Here is a 22590-nt window from a genome sequence, read left to right as displayed (position 1 = left end):
TTGGAGATCACGTATCATACCGGGAATCAAAGTGGAATTCAAACACGATGAGAATGAGATTCTTAAGGGGCCCTGACACTTGCACGATTTTGTGGCACGCATTGGCACGAATCGAATCGTGCCCGTGCGCAAACTAGTCGTGAACTGACGTGAAGTGTGCGTTAACTCGTCGTGACTTCGTGCCATGTCGGGGCAAAAACTTTGAAATGTTCAAAGTTTTGGTCACGACAAAATTTCGCAATCGGATCGTGAACTATGCGCAAACTGTTCGTGAACTCGTCGTGAACTCGTCGGGACGGTGCGGGAAGTGCGTAAACTATGCGCAAACTATGCGAAAAGTATTCGTGAACTCGCCCTACCAGCCGGTGCCAATGTGTGGATCTCGGCTTGCTTCGCAGCGCGAAATTTGGGATTATTTGATGTTTTTCCCAAGTCGATTGGACGCCTAGATGGGAAGTAATGACCGAAAATGTATTTAACGGGTCATTTCAGGTCAAAGAGGTCAAGCTAGGTCACACAGGCTCATGTTAGGTCACAGAGGTCAAATTAGGTCACACGGTGTCAGGTTAGGTCACAGAGGTCACCATGAGGTCACGATGGGTCACGCCAGGTCGCAGAGGTCAGCCAAGGTCACGATAGGTCAGTCCAGGTCAAACTGGTCACAATAGGCACGGTCAGGACATTTGTGCCACTGGAGGTCACGATGGGTCTTGCCAGGACACGGAGCTTACAGCCTTACATTAGTGAATGGGAGGTCCCATTTTTATATGGCATGCCCAAGTCGGCACAATGCGCAAACTTGTCGTGCCAATGTGTGAAGTGCGTAAACTATGCGCAAACTATGCGCAAAGTATGCGTGAACTCGTCGTACCAGTCCGTACCAATGTGGACACTGATGGGCACGCATTCGTGAATTATTCGTGAAATCGTCGTGAACTGGTCGTGCACTAGTCGTGAACAGTGCGGGAGCCATCCCAGTTCGTCACGGAAATGGCACGGCTTGCCACGACAAAATCGTGACCAAAAGTCGTGCAAGTGTCAGGGCACCTTTACTGTCGTCACACTCCATTGGCATTGAGATAGCAAGATGATTACCTCGCCAAACTTCCAAATCCGACCATAGTAGCACGACGTTGCATCCTTATTAGCGGATTATTTACCGGCCCCTTCTCCGCATGAATTGTCGCGTCATTGCATCAGCCTACTTCGATTTGCTGTCGTAGACTGCGCTTTTCCTTGCGTCAGATGAAAGGTTTGGAATGCCTCCGTACGTTAGATAGAAGCAGCTGCCCTCGATTTACGCTGCATCCATGAACAATTTATTCCCCGAACTGGAACAGCTATACGTTCCCTGAACTGCCAACTGGAACAGCTACGTTCCCCGAACTGCTTCGTTCGGACGTCTTTTCTGATCACATGAACTTAGCCGGTGGAAAATCGACGCTAGGCGTTCGACGAGTTCTACCGACCAAACAGTACCTATATCGGATTGAAACACGGATAAAACAAGGATTAGTTGGGCTGTACTAATCCATGATATAGCATTAAAATCCTGTGTACTGTAGGCAAATGCTGGCGTTTGAACTGATATTCATGCAATGGCGATTAATGCTAAAAAAGGACAGCTACCCCACGTACAATATTATGCACAGTTTATTTCGTCGCCCTAGTAGAACATATGAATACTCATGTTCGTGTATCGTTACCTCACATGTGTCTGTGGCCTCAGACATGACTGCAGAGGAATTGACTTTGTGCTATGTGTGTTTCAGCCTCAGAACCTGGTGCTGACGGGTGAATTTCCTGACTGCGAGATCAAACTATGTGACCTGGAAATATCGAGAGTCATCACCGCCGGCACAGAGGTTCGGGAGATGCTCGGAACGCCGGACTATGTCGGTAAGCGCGTGCCCGTTCTTACCCACCCTTCGCCGTCTCCCTTTCCTTCCCCTACAACTCTGATGGACCTGATGGCTTTGAAGTTCCCTGTGGTTTTACATCCTCACACCTCCTTTTAGATCTATGTATGTCCCCCTGTAAATGGTCGCGTTGATGGTGATTTGATTTGTGAGCTGTAAACAAGGCGTGGTTCGCGAGCGGATGGTAATGCACTATCAATTTTCGCCATAGCCGCCGGGTAAAGCCGGGATCAGCATTGATTGTATCGGCATGATCACAGCAGCCTGAATGGGAAGTCAGGCTTTAGTAATTGTTCGTCTCATGCGATGAATAAGGGTTGCATGAAGTCACAGTAAAACGGTTACACAGTGCTCAGCCCTTGCATACGTTTTAGTTTAAATGTGTTAGAATGCAAATTTTACCATGACAGAATATGTATAGAAACCACAATTAGCACCAAAGTATATCCAAACCGATCAAAGTTTTAATGGGCGGCTCAGGAATGATCTCTATTCTCTACACACATAGCTTTACAAGCAAAAATGAGACCCTAGAGTCTAGACAGTTTTTCATCGATGTATTAGCCAAAATTTTTTGCTTTCTATGCATCAGAAGCTCAAAGACGAATGTCGTTTTTGAACTTATTGAGTGCTCTGCGCGTCATTTCGGCGCAATGCACTTTCACCAACTGCATTCATGTTTCAGGATTCAGGAATAAATATGCACAAGAAAGTTCACTAGTTGAATGCAAGGTTGTTCATTGTATGGTTTGTTTAAATGCGACATGTCCCTGGCGCAAGGAGGAAAAGCGTCAAGGATATAGGCCCGTTTATGTAGCGATTTATTGGATTCGCAACGAGGCATGTTGTGATTATCTGTTTGATTTAGGTGATGTTTCGTGTCCAAACGCTAAGAGGTCTCTGAAAGATATGCTCCTAGGCATCGAAAGGATTCAGCTCAGTGATGCATTATTCGGATGGCATGCGATGGAATGGAGATTGCTCTCCAGTAAAACAAGACTTTTACAGGCAGATCGTTATGCGTTGAGCTACGATAAATGTTCCAGAGTGATTTAGCGTCGATATTTTCACTTGTAAAGCCATATCTGGAAGCTGTGTTTGGTCGTTTTAGTGATCACGACGTCATATATTCTTGAACCTGTTTGAGAAGGCGGACGGTTGAAACGCCCGTAAAACCGCTTGGCGACTAAGCTGGCGAGGGTGGATATCCTATTACTACGCTAGCACGCAAATAGCAAGTTTATTCGAGAGATATCAGCGAGTGCCGTCGACAGCACTCCTCCCGTCACAGCTCAATTTGAGTTATCTTACAACCTGTCTTATTCATCCTCCCACACCCTGTTTTTTTGCGAGCCTTAATTTCCCGTTCAGACCTGGCTCGAAGCCCTTGAGATGAAGATGAGCCGTCTGCGCTGTCCCAGGCACCTGTCAGTCTCTAACCGTCTCTGTCTGTCTGTTCCAGCGCCCGAGATTCTCCGGTTTGACCCGGTGTGCCTGACCTCCGACATCTGGTGAGTACCGACCATGAGCGGGGCACTCCTTGTCTCCTAGATGAGTTCCCCCGGCTGCCAGTCTCGCCTGTCCTTCCCTATAGCCACACAAAGCCATCAGCAGTGCGCTCCGAGCACAAGCGCCAATGTCAATGTCAAACGCTATATGGTAATCGGACTCGGAGAGATCAATTATGTATGGGCAGGAGAGATTGAGAGCCTACGAATAGCGACAAAATATGCAAGAACATGTGTTTGGTAAATAAAGGTACCGGTTCCAGCCTCCTCCTCTTTGCAATCCGATGAGACAAAACCTGACACACGACAGTACACGATAGCCTGTGTGTGTCATCAGTGCGAACATGATTAAAACTTACGTGTGATTAAATTGGTAAATTGTCTGAGTATTAATTACTCCTTCTTTAATAACTTAATTGACCTATCATCCTTTCCATATTTTTAACGATTTGATGTCTAACATCGCAAAATGCTTCAGGCGCTTCAGCGATTTGATTTGAAGAAAGAAAAAAACGCTGCCCTTCAAGTGGCTACTACTTTTCCTCCAGTAACACCCAACACAAAACACTTCTGATCCTCTTCGGTGTCAACTAAGTCATTCCAAGATACTGCTTCAAACTTCAGGATTTATTTACGATCCACGAAACTGGTAAATCATCCATTATCCCCTCTTCAGCATAATAAAGAGACAGTTATGGAAATGCCACCGGCGTACGTTGACGGACGATGGCAAAGTGACGAAGTTTGGTGTTAGCTTTACTGCGTCACTTCTTTCCCCTCTCGAGCTCTCGGTGGGACTCGGCGCCTACCAGACGCCATCGTCATCGCTCCCTTCGCGAACCCCCCCCCCCCCCGAGCATCGGCAATCATACAATCAGCACCTCAGAGCCGTCAGTGACACGCCGCCGACGATTCAAATCCCAAAAGGAGGCCTTGTGACGCGTACACCACGGCTACGGTCGGCGCTTGGAGGGAGGCGGGGTGGGGTGGAGGGGAGGGGCGGCACGTGGCAGCGGCGTGACGGGTCACTCACCCCACCCCTCCCCTCTCCCCCTATCGACACCTCACAGGGCGTGTCCGATTCGGAGCCGCTGTGATGAGCTCGGGCGTGCCTCCTTAGAGAGCTCCGGCGCCGCGGGCTCCGCTGTAGCTGGCCGGAACGGCGGAGGGTCGTGGGACCATGTGAACCGGCTCGGATGCAGGCAGATGGAGAGAGCTGACACGTGACTGGCATAATTTTTTCGACGTTATTCTATTTCAAAATTTCATGTTTTGTGTCATATATGGGGCATTCCACGTCAAGTGGGACAAAAAATGATCATTTTGAACCTCACCTCCTCCGATTTTTGCGAAACTTTGTGAAACTACTCATCTATATGTGAAAGGAAAAGAGACATATTTTTGTCAAAATATGACGTCACGTTTCCGAGATATACGTCATCAAACATTGACTTAGGCAAGGCACATTATCATCTTTAAAGCGTCATAACCATTGAAGTCTTAGACATATCACCACGAGACAAAGTGTGAAATGGAGGGAATAGGTCAGGCTTTAATTTGAGGATAACAATATTGATGTAATTAACTAATTAGTGAACCTAATTAAAATTCAAAAAATAGATTTTGATTTTCCAAAAAATGGGTACCCTTCGATTTTGCTGATTTTTACATATTTTATTCTCCTATACATTAGCTACATCATATAAAAAATCCAGAATGGGCCGACGTCTACGTAACTGTTTTTTGGACTTCGTAATGTCTGGCACTCGCGTATTTCGTTTTAGCAACCAAGGAGAGGCGCTACCCGGAGATGCTTCTTTCTACCCCAAACCAAAGCAAACAAACCTAACCTGACCTGACGAGACCTGACCTAATCTAACACGCGTAAATATGTAACGCCCTCACGGCAGTTGCCGACTGTCCAATTTCCAAATGCTATACCTAGATACGAACATTAGCCCTCACGACAGTTGCCGGCTGGCCAGATGCTACTTAAAAAACAAATGCGTGTTAAACACTTCAGGCTGACCCGCTGCGAGTCAGCGACCTTTATTAGATTTCGAGGTGGGTACACTCGGCACACTTACTACTAAGCCACGAAGATAGCTGGTCATCGTAAGCCAGTTTTTTAATGATGAAATTGGGCATTCTCCGGGCAGCGCCTCTCTTTGGTTGCAAAAAGAAAATACGCCTGACTCTCCCAGCGCTAGGGGAGAAAAGCCCGGTTTAGCCAAAAAAGGTATGAAAAAACGGAATTTGAATTGTAGATGGGGCGGTGGGGAACTTTATCGTGTGCCAATTTCATGCCCTAGATCAATATATTCAAGATCAAATGAGGTTAAACGTGATCAAATTTGCTATAGTGACTATTTTGCGTTTATACGCCTATAGCTCTAAGAGATACTGGCCGATTTTCCTATTTCTTCCTTTATATGACATTTGTAGTGTTGTGAGAATCTCAAGTTAATCTTACCATAAATTTGGCAATTAGTGGCTTGCTTAGAGTAAGATGTCGCCGGCAGAGGCGGGGATCGGCCGACGCGGGAAACGTCATAGTCACATATTGTGTTTGCACCCTACAAATTTAGTTTTACCAGTTGATTTTCGTATTTATTTTAACATTAGATTGCCTGTACATTTTTAAGCCTTCACACAAAATTTGACACGAATCGATCATAATCAGCGGTAAGAAGCGCGGTGCAAAGATGGAACCGTCCCGCGCCGGCACAGTCTACCATTCAGGCGGCAACGGCCGGCGCCGGCCGCCGAGCCGCTCCGGCAGGAATGTTTGACTTTACACCGCTATTACTAGAAAAGTTGTGGACCGATTTACCTATTTCTTGCACGGGAGGATTTGCAATTCGATTCTGGACAGATACGTCAAGTTTGATGTTAATATAATAATTATGGCGTGAGTTATTGGCGATAAACAGGTGGAGTTGGCGAAATCGGCCCCTTCCACCGCCCGTGCTACGTTGCACTACTTGTTGCTATATCATCCAAAGTTATCGTTGGCCCACTCTAATTTTCTCAGCACGTGTGCCTTACGTCTAGTGGAAGACAATATCTAAATTTGAGCAAAATCGAAGGGTACCCATTTTTCACAAATTACATTTTAAGAAATAAATTCAAAATAAAATAAATTCAAAATCACCAAAAAATGTAAAAATTGTCAAATTTTACTAGCATAACTCCTTATGTACACGTTTCAGTTTGTTTGAAATTAATAGCTTCAAAAATGTTGAAGCTATAGATCTTTCAAGATTGCAATACACGTCCAATTCTGCTAAAAAAGCAGAAGTTTAGCGACTTGTATCTCTGTAGCCCGAGGGCATATGACAAAATCCTTTCACCCTCGGAGGTTTCACCCAATAGCCAATAAGTATACCAAGTTTGAACAAAATCGCAGAGGTGGCCGATTTTGGCTGTCCCGGTTGACATGGAATGCCCCATATGCAAGTGAATTCAACTAATTGAGGCTGAGTCTTTTGTACTAAATTTTCCTAATTGCTCCTTTTAACAGGCTTCAATGTTTGATTTATAATATGATCATAAATTTCCTGTGTGAATAATTGTTCGGCTGGTGTCGGTTAATGTTCACCTCTGAAGCCGCTGAGGCGGCCGATCCGGTCGTTCTGCCCACACGGCCCGGTTCGCCCCCGCGCCGCGATCCACAGGCCGGTCGCTCAAATGGAAATCACGCCGGGAGAAGGTGCCAACGACGACCGATAGTGGCCAGAGGGTCGCCCCGGTGGTGAAATCTCTCCCAGTGAGGGCTCCTTGGGGTCGGGTGAGATAGTGACGGGACACGGGAGAACAGATTGGCGCGTTGATCAAATGCAAGTTGAAGCGAAGTTCGCCATAGTCCTGCTGCATCTATGTTTTGACCTTGTGTTTGTTACGATCAACTGGATATGCTTTGAATAGTAACGTTGTAACTAACGGGGATGCAGCTAATAATAGATGCACGAATAAAATTACAAAAGCAACTATAACACAAACAGGTCGGCATAAATATTCATTACGTATTCATTACCAGTTAGGTGTCGGGTGTGGCGGGGGCGGCAGCCGACCGACAGGTCCACCCTCTAACCCAGCAGAGGTCAGAGACGGCTGGCTGTAACACGAGTCCGTGTACGACCGACAGGTCCACCCTCTAACCCAGCAGAGGTCAGAGACGGCTGGCTGTAACACGAGTCCGTGTACGACCGACAGGTCCATCCTCTAACCCAGCAGTCTCAGAGACAGCTGGCTGTAACACGAGTCCGTGTACGACCGACAGGTCCACCCTCTAACCCAGCAGAGGTCAGAGACGGCTGGCTGTAACACGAGTCCGTGTACGACCGACAGGTCCACCCTCTAACCCAGCAGAGGTCAGAGACGGCTGGCTGTAACGCGAGTCCGTGTACGACCGACAGGTCCACCCTCTAACCCAGCAGTCTCAGAGACAGCTGGCTGTAACACGAGTCCGTGTACGACCGACAGGTCCACCCTCTAACCCAGCAGTCTCAGAGACGGCTGGCTGTAACACGAGTCCGTGTACGACCGGCGACAGGTCCACCCTCTAACCCAGTAGAGGTCAGAGACAGAGCTGGCTGTAACACGAGTCCGTGTACGACTGACAGGTCCACCCTCTAACCCAGTAGAGGTCAGAGACAGAGCTGGTTGTAACACGAGTCCGTGTACGACCGACAGGTCCACCCTCTAACCCAGCAGAGGTCAGAGACGGCTGGCTGTAACACGAGTCCGTGTAACCCGTCTGATGGGCGCGATGGGAGGCCGCCGGAACCTCCCCTCCTCCCCCTCTCCTCTTCTGAGCTCTCCTGCCACCCTCCCTCCCTCCCTCCTCTCAGCTCTCCTCCCGCCACTCTCCCTCCCTCCTCTCAGTTTCCCCCCTGAGACTCTCACAGGTCAGAAGCGAGGCCGGATCACGAGCCGACTGCAAGGATTGGCACATTATTCAGGAGATCTTTTGTGAAAGAGACGTCCAATTACCCCGTGTTGATTCCCTTGAGGTACATACTTCCTTTTAGCACTCTTTATGAAGATTGATAGGTCATGACTTTTGGCGATTATTCTTACAATATATCTAATTTCTTCATAGGTATGCAATATTTTCAGAACTATCAACTATCACTTGGATCATACCTATGTTTTGCCTTGTTGATGTACAGAGTGCCTGAAAATTTAATGACCCATAATCACTTGAATTAAAACATTAAACCGATAATCAGTCACATCGATTAGGTATACATTTATTCAAGGCATATCATCAGCCTGAAGGCTTGTCGATAGCAGTATTTTTTTTTTTCTCGATTTTCACTCATCGCTCTCTGGTTGATCGTCCCCATCTAGCATAACACATATATTTTTATAAGCGAATTGCAAAGAAACCCAAACCACCTGTGTCAATAACCTTTGAGTCGTAATAATGGAACACATAGATCAGATAATAAAACTTCAAGACACAATGTGAGGGATAGGATGATCCAACTGTCTTCGTCCTCTCTCCATCCTCTACCCTGCCCCATCCCTCCAGCCCGTGCCAGCCGTACTCGCGCGGGCGTTTTGTTTCTGCCACCCGCTGCTGATTGTTGATGCTATCAGCTCGCTAATAAAACCGACGCCAGGATATCCGGGTCGATCTGTAGCCGTCTGACCCCGCGGCGGAGCCGTCCATCATCGCTGACGACAGCACCCCGTCGCAGACGACGCGGCCATTATGTAATGGAGGCTGTCCACGAGGCGAGCCGTGGGCGGCGCGTGTGTACGAGAGTCCGAAACACGCCAGAGTGGCGTGATCCTGTGCGTGGCCGCTTCATAAGAATGTCGGGAGGTAAGGCGATGGCAGTAAAATGATGCAACGCATTCCACCAAACCCACTGCTTCGGGTGATGTTGATTAAATGGTTAACGACTTACCAGGAACCAAAACATGAAATTCATGACTTGGTTGGTGTTGGACCTAGATTGATGCATCTGTTTTGAATTCATTGGTGATTCGTTCTCTTAGCGGCACCCGATGTCAGTGCCCGGCACAGTTGGCGGAGCTCCTGACAAGACGCGGTGTTGACTGGATAAGCAGCTGTTTACCATTGGCTCAGTCGGGTCAGCTAACTGTGTTGATGTGCGCCGATACATCTTACTCTGTCCGTACACAGTGGTTGATAGAAGGCGGCGAGGTATGATCTCGGCCGTGAATTGATCTGACATCACCAACAAGGCCCATGATAACACGGTGAGAACAGAGGTGCATGCGTTCCTATGCAGACGGCGCACGCTCCTTGCCGCAAATGCCGACCTCAGAATATTTTTGATACTTCTGATGTGGGGCTTACCGGACTTGATTGTATTCTCACAATCGCCGAAAAGATGCCGATACATTGCGATCAAATGCGTTATGCGTAAGGAATGAAGACAAAGACGTAGAACGCTTACCCTGCTTTTCAGTCTCTCCACACACCGTGTAAGCTCGGCACTTCTCTCTGCTGCCAGCCTCGCCACACATCTCCGCTCTCTCGTTTTGATCCGGACGAGATGCGTGCGTGTCTGCGGTGAGCCGCCTCCGACTGCCCCAAGTACCCAGAGCCGGTTCGCCCTCCGACCCCGGCCCACACGGCCGACCGGCCGCGCCGCCGACCTGTCCGTAATGCTGTTTTGATGATAGATCCGAAATCATAGGCGTCACTAAGCGTCTCCACGCCCACATAGCCAGTCCATACAACTGGGGAGAGCGGACGGAGGCCGGCCGATCGCGCTGGAATGGTGGGCGCTAGGTGACGCGAGAAGGCCGTTAATTTTTAGCCGCGAGACAAGAGGAATGGAATGCCCTGTCGTTTGGCCCCTAATGGACGCGGTGTGTAAACGGTCGCAGCGGGTATTCATGGTGAGGTAGATAAGAACAACGAGCTGAACACACCTGCTGAGGTATTCGACATTTTCATCTTTCGACAGATAACAGACACGAACTCGGATGCTTCGATTAATGGTTTTGGAAGAGAGATATGTAAATTCTTGAGAATAATTATAATTTCCGTTTTACAATAAAAGAGAATCGATGGTAGGCAGTTGATGTCCGAACTTTTTGGCTTATGTTTGATTTGAAAACATTGATCACGTAAAAGCGTGAGATGAATATGAATATTGTCGTAAGAAGCATCGTTAGAAATTTCCATAGGTCACCTGCGGTAGCGATGTGCCACGCTGTTTATCGTGTACATTCATATAATCACAGGCTGGCGCCTTTTACCCAGCTCACCCAGTTCCATTGACCTGACGCCGTTTAAAGGCGGCTTCACACCGGAGAGCCGGCGCCGCTGACCGGAGGGCGATGACGTCACGCGGGTCGTGGTGACACTTTTTTCGACTCGTTTATCATCGCTGGTCGGCGGACGGGAAAAAGGCGGCACTTATAAGGTTGTGTCGGTGCCGGCGGGCCCCAACGGCCGACTGGTCGGCGCCAACAGGATCGGGAGAGCTGGCCACTCACATCGGGAGAGACGAGATAGCGGGGAGAGGATGGGAGGGACCGATCGGGGAGAGAGAGGGAGAGAAAGAGAGAGAGAGGGGGAAGGAGAGAGAGAGGGAGGGAGGGAGAGGGAGATAGACTCCATGCTGCAAGGTGTTCTAATGGACAGCTTCGGTCAAACGGCCCGGTTGAAGGAGACCCGATCAGGAACATTATAATTTAGCAACAGCTTAATGTGGCAGTCCGTGGACAAATATTCATCTTTCTTTAAGCAATATTTTTTTCTGATGATATTGACTTTGATGGCATTGATGAGTTGACGTTTACGCTAGTTCAGGCACGATTTGACTGTTACAAGAGAAAAAAAAAAACAGAAAAAACTCATCTTTACATGTCAAGAACCTTCTTGTCAGAGGGGCTCCGCCACAGGGGGGTACGCGGGGGTCCGGACCCCCTCAATAATTCCCATGGGGGGTACAGTACCCCCCAATATTCCGAATACCTGTAACTTTGTTTTGCGTTAGAATGACTAAATCATTCACAGAATGTGTTGAATAATTTAATTAGAATGTGTTGATGGTCGCAAAGCTAAGGAATTTGAGATCTAAAAATGTAGGGAAACACGAAGATGTTGTGACACACGAAGTGCTAAACAATCGCCGACCTATATTTATGGGAGTGTCATTATTCTACCATTTTGTTATTACTATGAATGCGTTTAAGATTGCTAGGATTAACTTAGCATGCTAGAATTTGGCAATAATTTCGTGAGAGGGGTCCAGCTTGCAGGACACCTCCTAGACACAACACCCGCCCCAAAAGAGCTTCAAATCGATCTGAGAACCCTCTTTCCATGTGAGATCACCCGATAGTGTGTATGTGTGTGTGTGTGGGGGGGGGGGGGGGGGTAAGCCGGTCTTTCGAGCACCATACTAGTCTGAGAGCCTAATGCGCTGTCTGATGGCTAACACCGCCCTTGGAGCGCGCAACAGCGGCCTCCTTTTGATTTGAGAGGCCGCCATGTCGGTGTCATTGAGCTCCGCTTCTCGGTTTTTGACTCCTCTTGCAAACTGAATCTTGTTTTTTCGGTTCATAAAGCAAAATCCTCCCGATAGAATTGTTAAGATTCCTTTGAACTCTAGAAAAAAACGGCAATTTTTCATCGATTTCGGGAGCTGCAGGGGGGTGGGGTGGGGGTGGGGTGGGGGGTAGGGGTGGGGTTGAATTAGCCCAAAATGCCCACCTTGGATCCGCAAGCGATGTTTTGTGTTTTTGGTCGGACCCCCCCAATCCCAAAACCGTGGCGGAGCCCCTGTAATAATGTCAGCCGATATGGGGAGAGCACCATTTGCAGCGACTTTATGTTGCGCGTAAGCAGTTCGACGCGCTGACCGCTGTGCCATCTGATCGTCTGAGTGAAGTCGTAAAATTCCGCTTCTGACCGTCCTCTGCAGCGGCGCGGTCGCGTGACTGCGGAATGAGCTGTGCTGCGCAATCTGTCGCTGTCAGTTTACCGTCAAACATTGAACAGCGATGAGGGAACGCCCCCGACCCCGCGTCCCTCGCAAAACCCATGCCGAACAGAGCTGGAAAATATGCGCCGGCATTTCCGCCATGACGTCACACCTACACGCGGGCTGTAGAATGTGTTCATATTTGTCGGCCGGGGGCGTCTGATTCGACCGCGGTGGAGTCATGGAGCTGGCGCCCGCCTTATAAGGGAGCGGTCAGTGGGTTACACGCGGACGACCACAGTACGTCACGGGGACACTTGGAAAAAGACTCGCCGCATCTGGACTTGAAGTCAGGACTGCTGGAAATACGTGCGTCAGAGCTGCATTTCAATGTATACGGAGAAACCCGAGTCCTTGTCCTTAGTCACTTCAGGGTGACGAGACGGGATGTCAAGCCGCTGACTTTGAAAGGATGACTGACAGGTTATGGATAGGTTCCCGGTAGCTTCCCGACTTCTGTCAGCGTCTGTCATCTCAGAAGACCTCCGTGTGTCTGGGAGCGAGGTCACCGCCCTGCCCCCCCCCCCCCCCCCCCCCGTCTCCGCCCCGCCTCCGCCCCGTCCCGCCCGCCGCTCAGAACCCGCCGGTGGCTGAGTAACGACACACGCCGCCGCCGCCGTCCGTTCTGCATGTAAACGGGCCACGACCGACAGAGGTGCTGAGATGTGCGCGGAAGTTACCGATCAATGCCATTTGAGGCGGCGGCGGTGGGTAGCCATTCAGTGCAGCTGTCTCTGCGACAAGCAGCCTGGGAGGAGACAGGGCGGCGACAGCGACGGCGGCAGTCGTTTCTAAGGGCTGTCACGTCGACACCTTAGACGCCAAGCCGCTGAGGTGCCGAAAATGACAGCCCACTCCTGCCTGGACGAATTGTGAAGCCATTTGCCGGGTCGTTGTACGGGCTAGTCCTGAGAAACCGGCCCTACATTGACAAATGCTTATGCTAACGTTGGGCCTATAGTCATGTGCGCTGGTGTAGTCCTAAACCATCCTTAGCCCGATTTGGTCGTAAGCCGATGGGATGAATGTGGTTTGGGTTCATGGGCCCCGAGGTCAGCCCAGGACGCGCATCAGTTGCTGCCACTGTGCGGATATCACGACACCACAGCGGACGCTGCGTGGTGGATTGGTCGTGACAGTGCCGCATCCCCGTACGCCGTAAATCTGCCCTTTAGTTATGACCCAGCCGCTCCTCTCCCGCCGGCATATGCCCGGCTGAGTCGAGACTGGATTGACTCATTTCTTCAGAAGAGCCTGAGCTTCATGAGTCTCCGCCATTGGACCGAATTGACAGAAAAGTCAGAACAGAAAAGTCAGCTAAATGGGACTCTGAGTCAGAAGTCAGCAGCTGCCGAAGGAGCCAGACGCGGGCCGAGTCATCAAAAAAGTGAGTTACTAGGACTGGTGGCTCCTTGGAGGGTTGGACGTGGTTGGAGTCTTGAAGAGAGCCATTTGTAGTCGGAAGAGCCGAAAGAGTCGGTCTGGAGTGGTATCACGTGTCAGCAGCCGGCCACCGACAGAACTGCCGTCAGCGGAGTCGGAGTTGTTGACGTCAATAGCTGAGAGTCAGCTGTTATCAGCAGGGTGATGTCAGTGGAGTCATGCACCGGCAGAGTCCGACTGGCGGAGTCAAACACAAAACATGAAGCCACGTTGTGTGGTGAAAGGTTCCGCCACTCCATATAAAGCGAACGGAGTTTTCCTGTCAGGACGGACTGCACTGTCAAGTCATACTGTCCGCGTATTATCACTCGTTCGTCGCAGACAATAACAAGGCTTCGCCTTCTTGGGGTATATTAAATGTTTCGAGATAGCTTAGCAGATTGCTATCAGTGAGCAGTTATGAACCTTGCATATAAAACATATACGTGCAAATAGAAATTATTGAGGCTGAAACGTCAAGGCATATAAGAACCTTAGGTTCGATTATAATTTATGTTGCATGAATAATGAAATTTATTTGTCCTTTTTTGGATAACGGTAATATTGGTGTATCCGCTTGAGATGTGCGCGTAACGGTATGGACCACGCACATTAAATGGAAGAGCCAAGTCCTCGAATTGAACCACTGTCATTCGCAATGATTAATTTAAAGTAATCCAACGCGATTGTGCAGGGCTGGACTTTTAGGCAGTGATTTGAATCGCTACCGGATCCATTACCAAAAGCTCATTTAATTGGCGTCTTTTAAACCTCATTAAAGACAATGAAACATTTTTCATGGCTGGTCTATGTCAATGTGAGACCGGATCCAATATTTCATTTAAATGCAAATCAATGGGAAACGCACCCCAAAAGTGAGCCTAGTATTGACAGTTGGGAATAGCTGTCTTGCCTGTCCGCATGCCAATACAAAGCTGCTTGCGTGACCGATCAAGTTTGCGAAAAGGATGTCGGTATATACGTTTCACGCATAGTCGCATGCCTTTATGTCGGTGGAACAGCTTCTATGACACCGACAAGATCTCAGGCCATCATGCATCATGAAAACTTTTTAAAGCGTTCGCCACTTTGTACCCATATGATACAAGTCTATGAGCGCTCTTGATAGTTCAAAATTCACGAATTAACCCGCGCCCTGATGGGGGGGGGGCATTTTGGCCCCCCCCCTGTGGTTTTTCTTAAATAGCGAGAAAACGGCGGCGCGCAGCGCCGCCAAATTTTGGGTACCTTACCGGGCATCAATTTGACACCTTCACACAAAATTTTTAAGTCACAGGTCACCTCAGGTCAGGAGTTATTGAGGTCAAACTGAGGTCATGTTCGAGCAAAAATGAGCAAAAAACATGACATCTTGAAACGCTCACCAATTCTACAGTTAATAAGCAATTTTAAAGTTCTTTATGTGGTTGTGTAGAAAAAAGACGGCGCTACAAAACTGCTATCTCGGATTTTCAAAATTTTGGGATTTTGACCCCCAAAAATAAAAAAATGATTTTTTTTAGAAAAACTAAAAAAATTTTCAATTTTTTTCCGAATTTCGAAAAAACCGGAATATATGTGATAGTCCCTACGCTCTTCGATATACATACCAAATTTTAGATCGATACCTCTTTTTTTTTGGCCAAGTTATAGCAAAAAAACTGTTAACAATTGATGACGTCAAATTTTTGAACTCAATTTTTAGCAATTCTAGACCTCGTAGCGCAAAACGGAGACCACCATTGAACTCCCCGTGACGAGCTGCATCGAATCGATACCCATTTTATGCAAAAATATCAACTTTGAAATTTGACCTAATTTGACCTGACCTTGACCTGACCTTGACCTGACCTTGACCAAAACGTGACCTAAGCTGGCCCTTAAGTCTGTCTGACCCACATAATCGCATTTGTCATGTAAAATGGACCATAAAACATGTATCACACGACACTTTCATATTGTGACCCCCCAGTGACCTGACCTCTGTGACCTGACCTGGTATCAGTGACCTCAAATAGCAAAATATGTGTTTGAAGAACATTTCTCCACCGATGATTTTCAATGAAATGCATTTTACTCGATTTTACAACGCATTTCTTGAAATGCCTGTAAACGGTGAAAATTCGACCTTTGACCTGACCTGTGACGTCATCGGTTTGACCGAGGTCAATGAAATTGGGTCACAAGGTAGTTCTCCGTTGGGGCTATCCAACACCGTTTACCGCTTGTCGCTATGTTGCGTGGTTCTCGAGATCTGAGGGGGGGGGGCCAAAATGCCCCCCCCCCCATCAGACCGCGTTGCTCGGCAGACCCCATCTGGGCGCGGGTTAAATGATACGCAAGTGCGCAAGTTTTTCCCATATTATATCGCTTTCAACAACTAATTGTAATGCTGCCAGATTTTCTCAGACGCAAAACGTGCAAACAGATATAAAAACCATCGGAAATTATTTAAATTAATTTCATTCGATTGCATTTGTCGTACTCCATTGTGCTCTGGCTCTTATTTATAACTCGATCGAAGCGGATTAGATATTGGAGACACATTTTTGTCACATTTTCCCAGCTTCCTCCGGGTCTCACCCTGCGCTACGCAGAACTGCAGTCAGTTACACACTCTGACCCGGGGAGGGCCTCTGCTGCTGCCCTGCCGGCAGACCGCCGCAGTGCCTTCTCCCCACCGTCTCCCGCCGGCCGGCCGGCCCGTTTGACAAACGACCGGCGCCGCCCGATCGGCCGATAGCCGTACCCGGACCGGCCGATACGCCCGGACGATACGGCGATTTTTAGCCGTTCCCCATCGCCGCCAATGGATGTATTACCGCCGCGTCGCTCTAACCTGGCTCCGTTAGGACCTCCGCCGCCGTGTTTTTCGCACCGAGCAAATCGGTTCGTAGACAGAAACAAAAAACTGAAAAGTTTGATCGTGTTTTACGCCAGGTTTTGCCTTGGGGAAAGGTGACATTCGGTGGCAATACACAGAAGCTAAAAATGATTATACAGTCACGCATGCGTCTAATTGGTAGATGGTATCGTCAGAAACTGTCACGCTGTCCTTTGGGGGCGGTGAACGGGCGACACGAACGCTCACCTAAACGTCTCGAAAATATTCTATGTAAATATGGTAGTGAGGGAGAAAGGCTGTGTTTTCCAAACATAGACGCTCAATCCAGAGAAGCTTTTGGGCTCCAGTGCTAGCCATTCGTCTACTGAACCATAATATGGTGAAAATATCGTACTGAAAGCTGTTTAAATGTTCACCATAAATGTAGAACACTGAAGAGCGTAGCGCTCAGATATTCTGAGACGACCAGCGGCAAACAGGTAAGACACCACAGACAATGATCAATAGAAATATGCATATGCTGTGCACTACATCTTTGAGCATAATACGCAGTTTGTTGTCCATGGCGTGTCTGTTTGGGTGTGACCAATGACCATGACACCTGCTACATCCCTCAGTTGTGACAGCTGGTCCTCGTTACACTACCCTCGATAAACACCGTAGCTGACGTGCAGAATTGTCAGGTGATGATTGACCATCACACCTATCACGCAGAGTCGCAGACCATCGAGCGACTGTCAGACCCTCCCCAGTGTGATGACCTGACCTCCTGTGACTTCCAACGCCACCACCCGCGGGTGTTGGCGGTCAGTTAGTCAGCCAGAACTGACTTGTCGGTCCGTCGATCCGTCAGTCAGTTCGTCCCTATATGTGCGTCCAATGTCGCAGTCTCACCTAGAATGCCTTTGCCGCGGGGCGTTGCCGCCGTCACCGTCTCGAGTGCCCCTCTTCCATTGGCCCGCTCGCTGACAGGCCCGAGGAAACATTGTCATTCCCCGCCGGCGGTCGATGACTGACCGACGATAAAAATACACCCGCCAATCGCGGAGTCCGTTCCGCGAGGACCGGTCACGCGATAAAGCGACTGAAGTTCTGTGTATCGGTCCCGTCACCGTGTCATACAACATGCCAGACGCAACAAGGACGCAAGGAAGTTTAGTAAAGCGGAGGCAGGCTTGTGAAGAACTACGGAACCGGATATACGCTTGTGAGCTCTGAACATACGCTCATTATCACGTGCGGAAGGTTAACAATGTTAAATGCTTTTGTGATATGACGCTGTAACTTTAAGTGCGATGGCTCTGGTAACGAGCTGGCTAATCATGAAATGAGATTGGTTGCGTGCGTTGACTCCACACGGAAGCAGGCGGTGTAATAACTAATGGAGACGCGACCGCCGGTCGTGCGTCCGAGTTACCTTTTTTGGTGATGTGGCGGCCGTTCCGCGACCCCATGGTCAGCGCGGGCCCAGGGCGTGCCCGTGTGCGCCGTGCCGCGACTGTATGACCGTCTGAGAGCCTGAATCACTATACGTGAGTGCCGCCGGCGCTACTGCAGCATCCGTGAAGCGTAGAGATCAGTCTGGGTGCACCGCGTCGATGCGGGTCTCGCAGTGGAAGTTTCACTTGGAATAAGGAACAGTTTTCCATATGTTTTACGATTTCATACATTCAGTCATTCAGTCAAATTAATTTTGTTGTTAATGAAATTTAGCTGCACCCCTCTAAATCTATAATGTTCGCCTTATGTGTGGCGCCGGCGGTCTAGCTTCTGCCAGCAGTGAAAAGGCGCGTTCCTTGGCCTAAATCAGGCGCCGCGCCCGCCCGCCCGGGCTCGGTAGTTAGCTCTCGTTGAATACAGGTGTTATCAACTGTTTTTGCTGACCTCAGGGTCGAGTTCGGCGAAACCTCTTCGTCAGCCGTGACTGTGGAGCCTGATCGTAGGTGTTTGTCGGTCACGTAGGAAAACAATGCATGGAACAGCACTGGGTCGACGAAGCTCACGTAAACAGTTCAGAAGGCGAGTGAGGTTTATGTTTCTGGAGAAAAGTAAAAATTTTCTTGTGAAACGCTGTCAAAGGGTGTGGTGTGGTTCACCCAAGGCTATATAAACTCATAAGTAGGTACAGCAACAGTATATCTGTGTAGGGGAAGTTGGGGGAACGCCGAATACTTTTTTTCTGACGCCCGTAGCACGCAAGGTAGACAATATAAGCTATTCTTGTTGGCGTCATTCGAGAGGCCAGTCTTTTGTCTTTCAAACATACCAGGCGCATTTGATGAATTTGCATACCGTTAAGCGCAAAAACTAAAAATATCAAAGAACTGACTTTTTCGGCGTTGCCCCGGACTGTGGGGAAAGCCGAAAATGGGATAAATGATCTACGAGGAATGCCGACATTAATGTTTTGCCAATTTATCTCAAACTTTATCCAAAATTCATCAAAGCTGACACGCGTTTTAACCCTCGCACGACCAGGCCATTTCTCATAACACGAACGACCAGGGGGGGGGGGGGTTGTTACGACCCCCCCCCCGGCGTTTCGAAACGGAAGGTCGTAGAGCTTAGCGGGAAAAAAACAAAGGATTGCTCTCAACGAGATCTCGCGATTGGTGGTATATTTTTTGGTCCTAGGTCAACATTTGACCTACTTTTGACCGGTCAAAGGTCAAATTTTCGGAAAAATAGACTTTTTCAACTTTCCGCGGCGATTGCGGCAAAACGGTGGGAGATATCGACTTGAAACCTTCACTATCGTGTTCCTTGATCAATTCTCTATCGTTTGGTATGTATTTCGTTTCCCTAGCTCTAAAAATGGCGCGTTGGGAGCGCCGGAAGTCGGCAAGGTCACAGTCGGCGGCAGAAATTCGAAAAATCAAAATTTAAATTTTTGAAATCTGATTGTATTTTTGGATTTGGAAGGTCCATTTGCTCCTTATAGAAGCTAATATTGCTGCATATTCCCATTGAGGTGACAAGAATTAGCAAAATAGTGGTTCGGGCGCTTTTCAAAAATAGTACCGGACGCTGTTCCTCTTATGACGTCATAACTCCGTGACCTGACCTGACCCGGTCAATTTTCTTGCACCACACGATAGCCAATGCTTGCCCCAACATGCATGGGAAGTTTCATCATGATCCATCAAACAATGTGGGTATCACCGGCAGAAAACCTAGCGATTCGGCGCACACGTTTGGTAACTGTCGGCCGGAGGCTGTACCTCTTATGACGTCATAACTCCGTGACCTGACATGACCCGATCAATTTTTTTTCGGCAAAAGATGCGCAAAGGTTGCCCCAGAGGGTATTGAAAATTTCAGCCCGCTACGACAAGCCGTTTAGCGTGCACTTCGAAAAAACCTCAGGGGGGGGGGGGTTGATACAACCCCCCCCTAGGCGTTCTAGGGTTAAGAGCTTGAGGACGCTTGGTGCACACTGGAAGTTATAATTGTGTGATATAATAAGATAATGCCAGGTAAATCATTCCTTATAGGTAACAGGCCGTTGTGCCGGCTGAAAGTGTAATTTGTTTGACTAAAAATGCGCGTTGCTATTCTACAGCAGTAAAGTCCACGTAGCGTGCTTTAACGTGCGTAATTGCACGTTTTCGGCATTACCCCAGCCAGCCATACTTTCATTTGCAGGCCCATAACTTTTAAACGTGCTGTATAAATTTCAAATAGGCAGCACACTTATGCAAAGACATGCTGAAGATTCCTTGACCGAATTGGCCAGACAAACGGTAGCATAATGAGTAAGAAATGCAGCTTCAAAGGCGCATGTAGTACAAGGGAAACGTACCTTGAAAACGCTTTTGGCGCCCTCACAGCCGAAGTATTCCAAATGACGACTCATAACAAACATGCGATAATTGTAGTCACTTAAGCTTCAGAGCATCACTGAGACGTGGCATCCATGTCGTACGGTTTTAGAAATATCTCGAATTTCGGCTTTGCCCCAACTCCGGCATTGCCCCAACTTCCCCTATACGTGTATACTTGACACACGTATTCAACGTTTTGTCACTGCAAAATGTGACAAAAAGTTCAAAGTTGTCACCTTTGGTCCTTTTGCTATTACAAAAGGTAACTTTTGTTTTAGCAAAAGTCACCTTGTGTTTTCAAAGTTTGTACAACTTTTTAACCCGTTTATTCTTCGAGATCATCCACATCTTGCGTAAGATTATGCGCGTCGAAACGCATTTTCACGGTTATCATGAGTTTGTGAATAATGGTCACGGGTCGCCCGCCCGAGTCGCGTCTGGCACGCGATCAGACATGAGAGTCCGGTCCCGTGAAGGTGCCAGTCACTCTGCTGGCTGAGCTCCAGAGTGACGGCTGTTATGGCGGGCGGGATTACGCCATTACCACACTGCTAATCGAGATGCCATGTTTTGACGTGCGTAACAGAGCCTTACCCATCTCCAAATGGGTTATCGTCCGTGCTATATTGGGAAGGTGTCTCAACATTGTGCCATCTTCACGTGGCTCACAACTAGATTAGACCATTCAGATGTCCGATGAAGCTCAGTCATCTTATGTATACTGATGTCATAATCACACCGTAACTGATATCAACTGGTTGTCGGTGAGCCAATGTAGTCGCCCTTTGATCCCGACTCACCCCTCTCTACCCTGTGTAGGTCTGTCAACATGTGCCGGCGTACTATCTTAGGGATTTTGCGCCATTCTGTGGCAACATTCCCGACTAACTCCGACATTTCTCCCTCTTACAGGTCTGTCGGTGTCCTGGCGTACGTCCTTCTGACGGGCTTCACGCCGTTCGGCGGCGACACGGATACGGACACTTTCCGCAACATCTCGCGCGCCGAGCTCGACTTTCCCGACGAGCTGTTCGAGGATGTCTCCGAGCTGGCCAAAGACTTCATCCGGCGCTGTCTGGTCAAGGACCCGCAGTGAGTACCTAAGGGCGCGCCGACCCGGGGTGGAGTGGGACATAAACCAGAGGAGAGCGGTGGTTATACGACTTCTTGGAGGCCCCAGGGAGTGGGAGCGTTTTGTTTCTTCCCGGTAAGGAGTGTATCAGCATTGTGGCGCCCTGCATAAGCTCGTGATATTTCAGTATCGCATGACTGACTGATCCTAACAGCAGCTACGCTGTTACTCACCGGTCGCGGCGCTTTGCATAGTGCTCATTAATATTGCAAATGAAGCTTATTTTATACGACATACCCTAACAGGGTTCCACGAAGTGTAGCTCTGGATGCACTGGCCACTGGGCACACACGTTTTCATGTGAAAATACCGCTATTGACCGAAAGAACCAAACCAAGAGACAGAGATATGAGAGATAGACAGATGCCAAGTTGGAAAGAGGAATGCAGGGAGAGAAAAATCGAAGGGACACGACTTTGACCAATCCCTTCAAAGATAAAATACTAGTACAATAATGGAATCTTCGATTCTTCTCGATCAAGAGTGATTGCTTAAAACGACCCACATGCCACTCTAGCAAAAGCTTTAATTATGCGTCAATATTTTCACATTTTAATTACTCTGAAACGCCGTACCGCTTTACGGATGCATCGGCAGTTGTTTGCCTCTCAATTCGAGCTTCTCCTGTCGTTGCCGATTCCCTGAGCCGGCTGTTGCGGTGCGGTGGCCTCTCACAATTCACAGTAACTCCTGTGATAAATCACAGACCTCATAACGCGGCAAATTTGTGCGATCGCCGCGACGCGCTCTGCATGGTGATGCTGGCTGCCGCCGCGGCTGCCACGCGGCGCGGCGGCCCCCATGGGTCGCCCGTGTCGGGCCGGCCGCGCGGCGCCACCGGCCTCCATTGCTGACCTCTGCGCTCCATTTGTGACCACTGCGCCGGCGCCGCGGTCGGCAGGGTCAGTCCTCATGCACCACCCTTCCTGACAGCTGTATGGGAGCGGCGCAGAACGTCC

General features: G+C 48.8%; 1 protein-coding gene across 1 annotated transcript in view; it reads left to right on the top strand.

Moving 5' to 3' along the window:
* The window catches only part of LOC122385451 (serine/threonine-protein kinase DDB_G0283821-like), a 72280-nt gene that overhangs the window by 45149 nt on the left and 4541 nt on the right, over positions 1-22590 (top strand). Inside the window, exons 4-6 of the mRNA XM_043373745.1 lie at positions 1773-1899; positions 3382-3430; positions 21412-21591. Coding sequence (XP_043229680.1) covers positions 1773-1899; positions 3382-3430; positions 21412-21591 — 356 coding nt within the window. The remainder of the gene's footprint in view (positions 1-1772; positions 1900-3381; positions 3431-21411; positions 21592-22590) is intronic.

This window comes from Amphibalanus amphitrite, unplaced genomic scaffold, assembly GCF_019059575.1.
Source record: "Amphibalanus amphitrite isolate SeventyFive unplaced genomic scaffold, NRLGWU_Aamphi_draft 000219F_arrow, whole genome shotgun sequence".
Lineage (NCBI taxonomy): Eukaryota > Metazoa > Arthropoda > Thecostraca > Balanomorpha > Balanidae > Amphibalanus > Amphibalanus amphitrite.
Note: the sequence above shows the minus strand (reverse complement) of the source record. Positions and strands in the feature narration are given on the sequence as shown.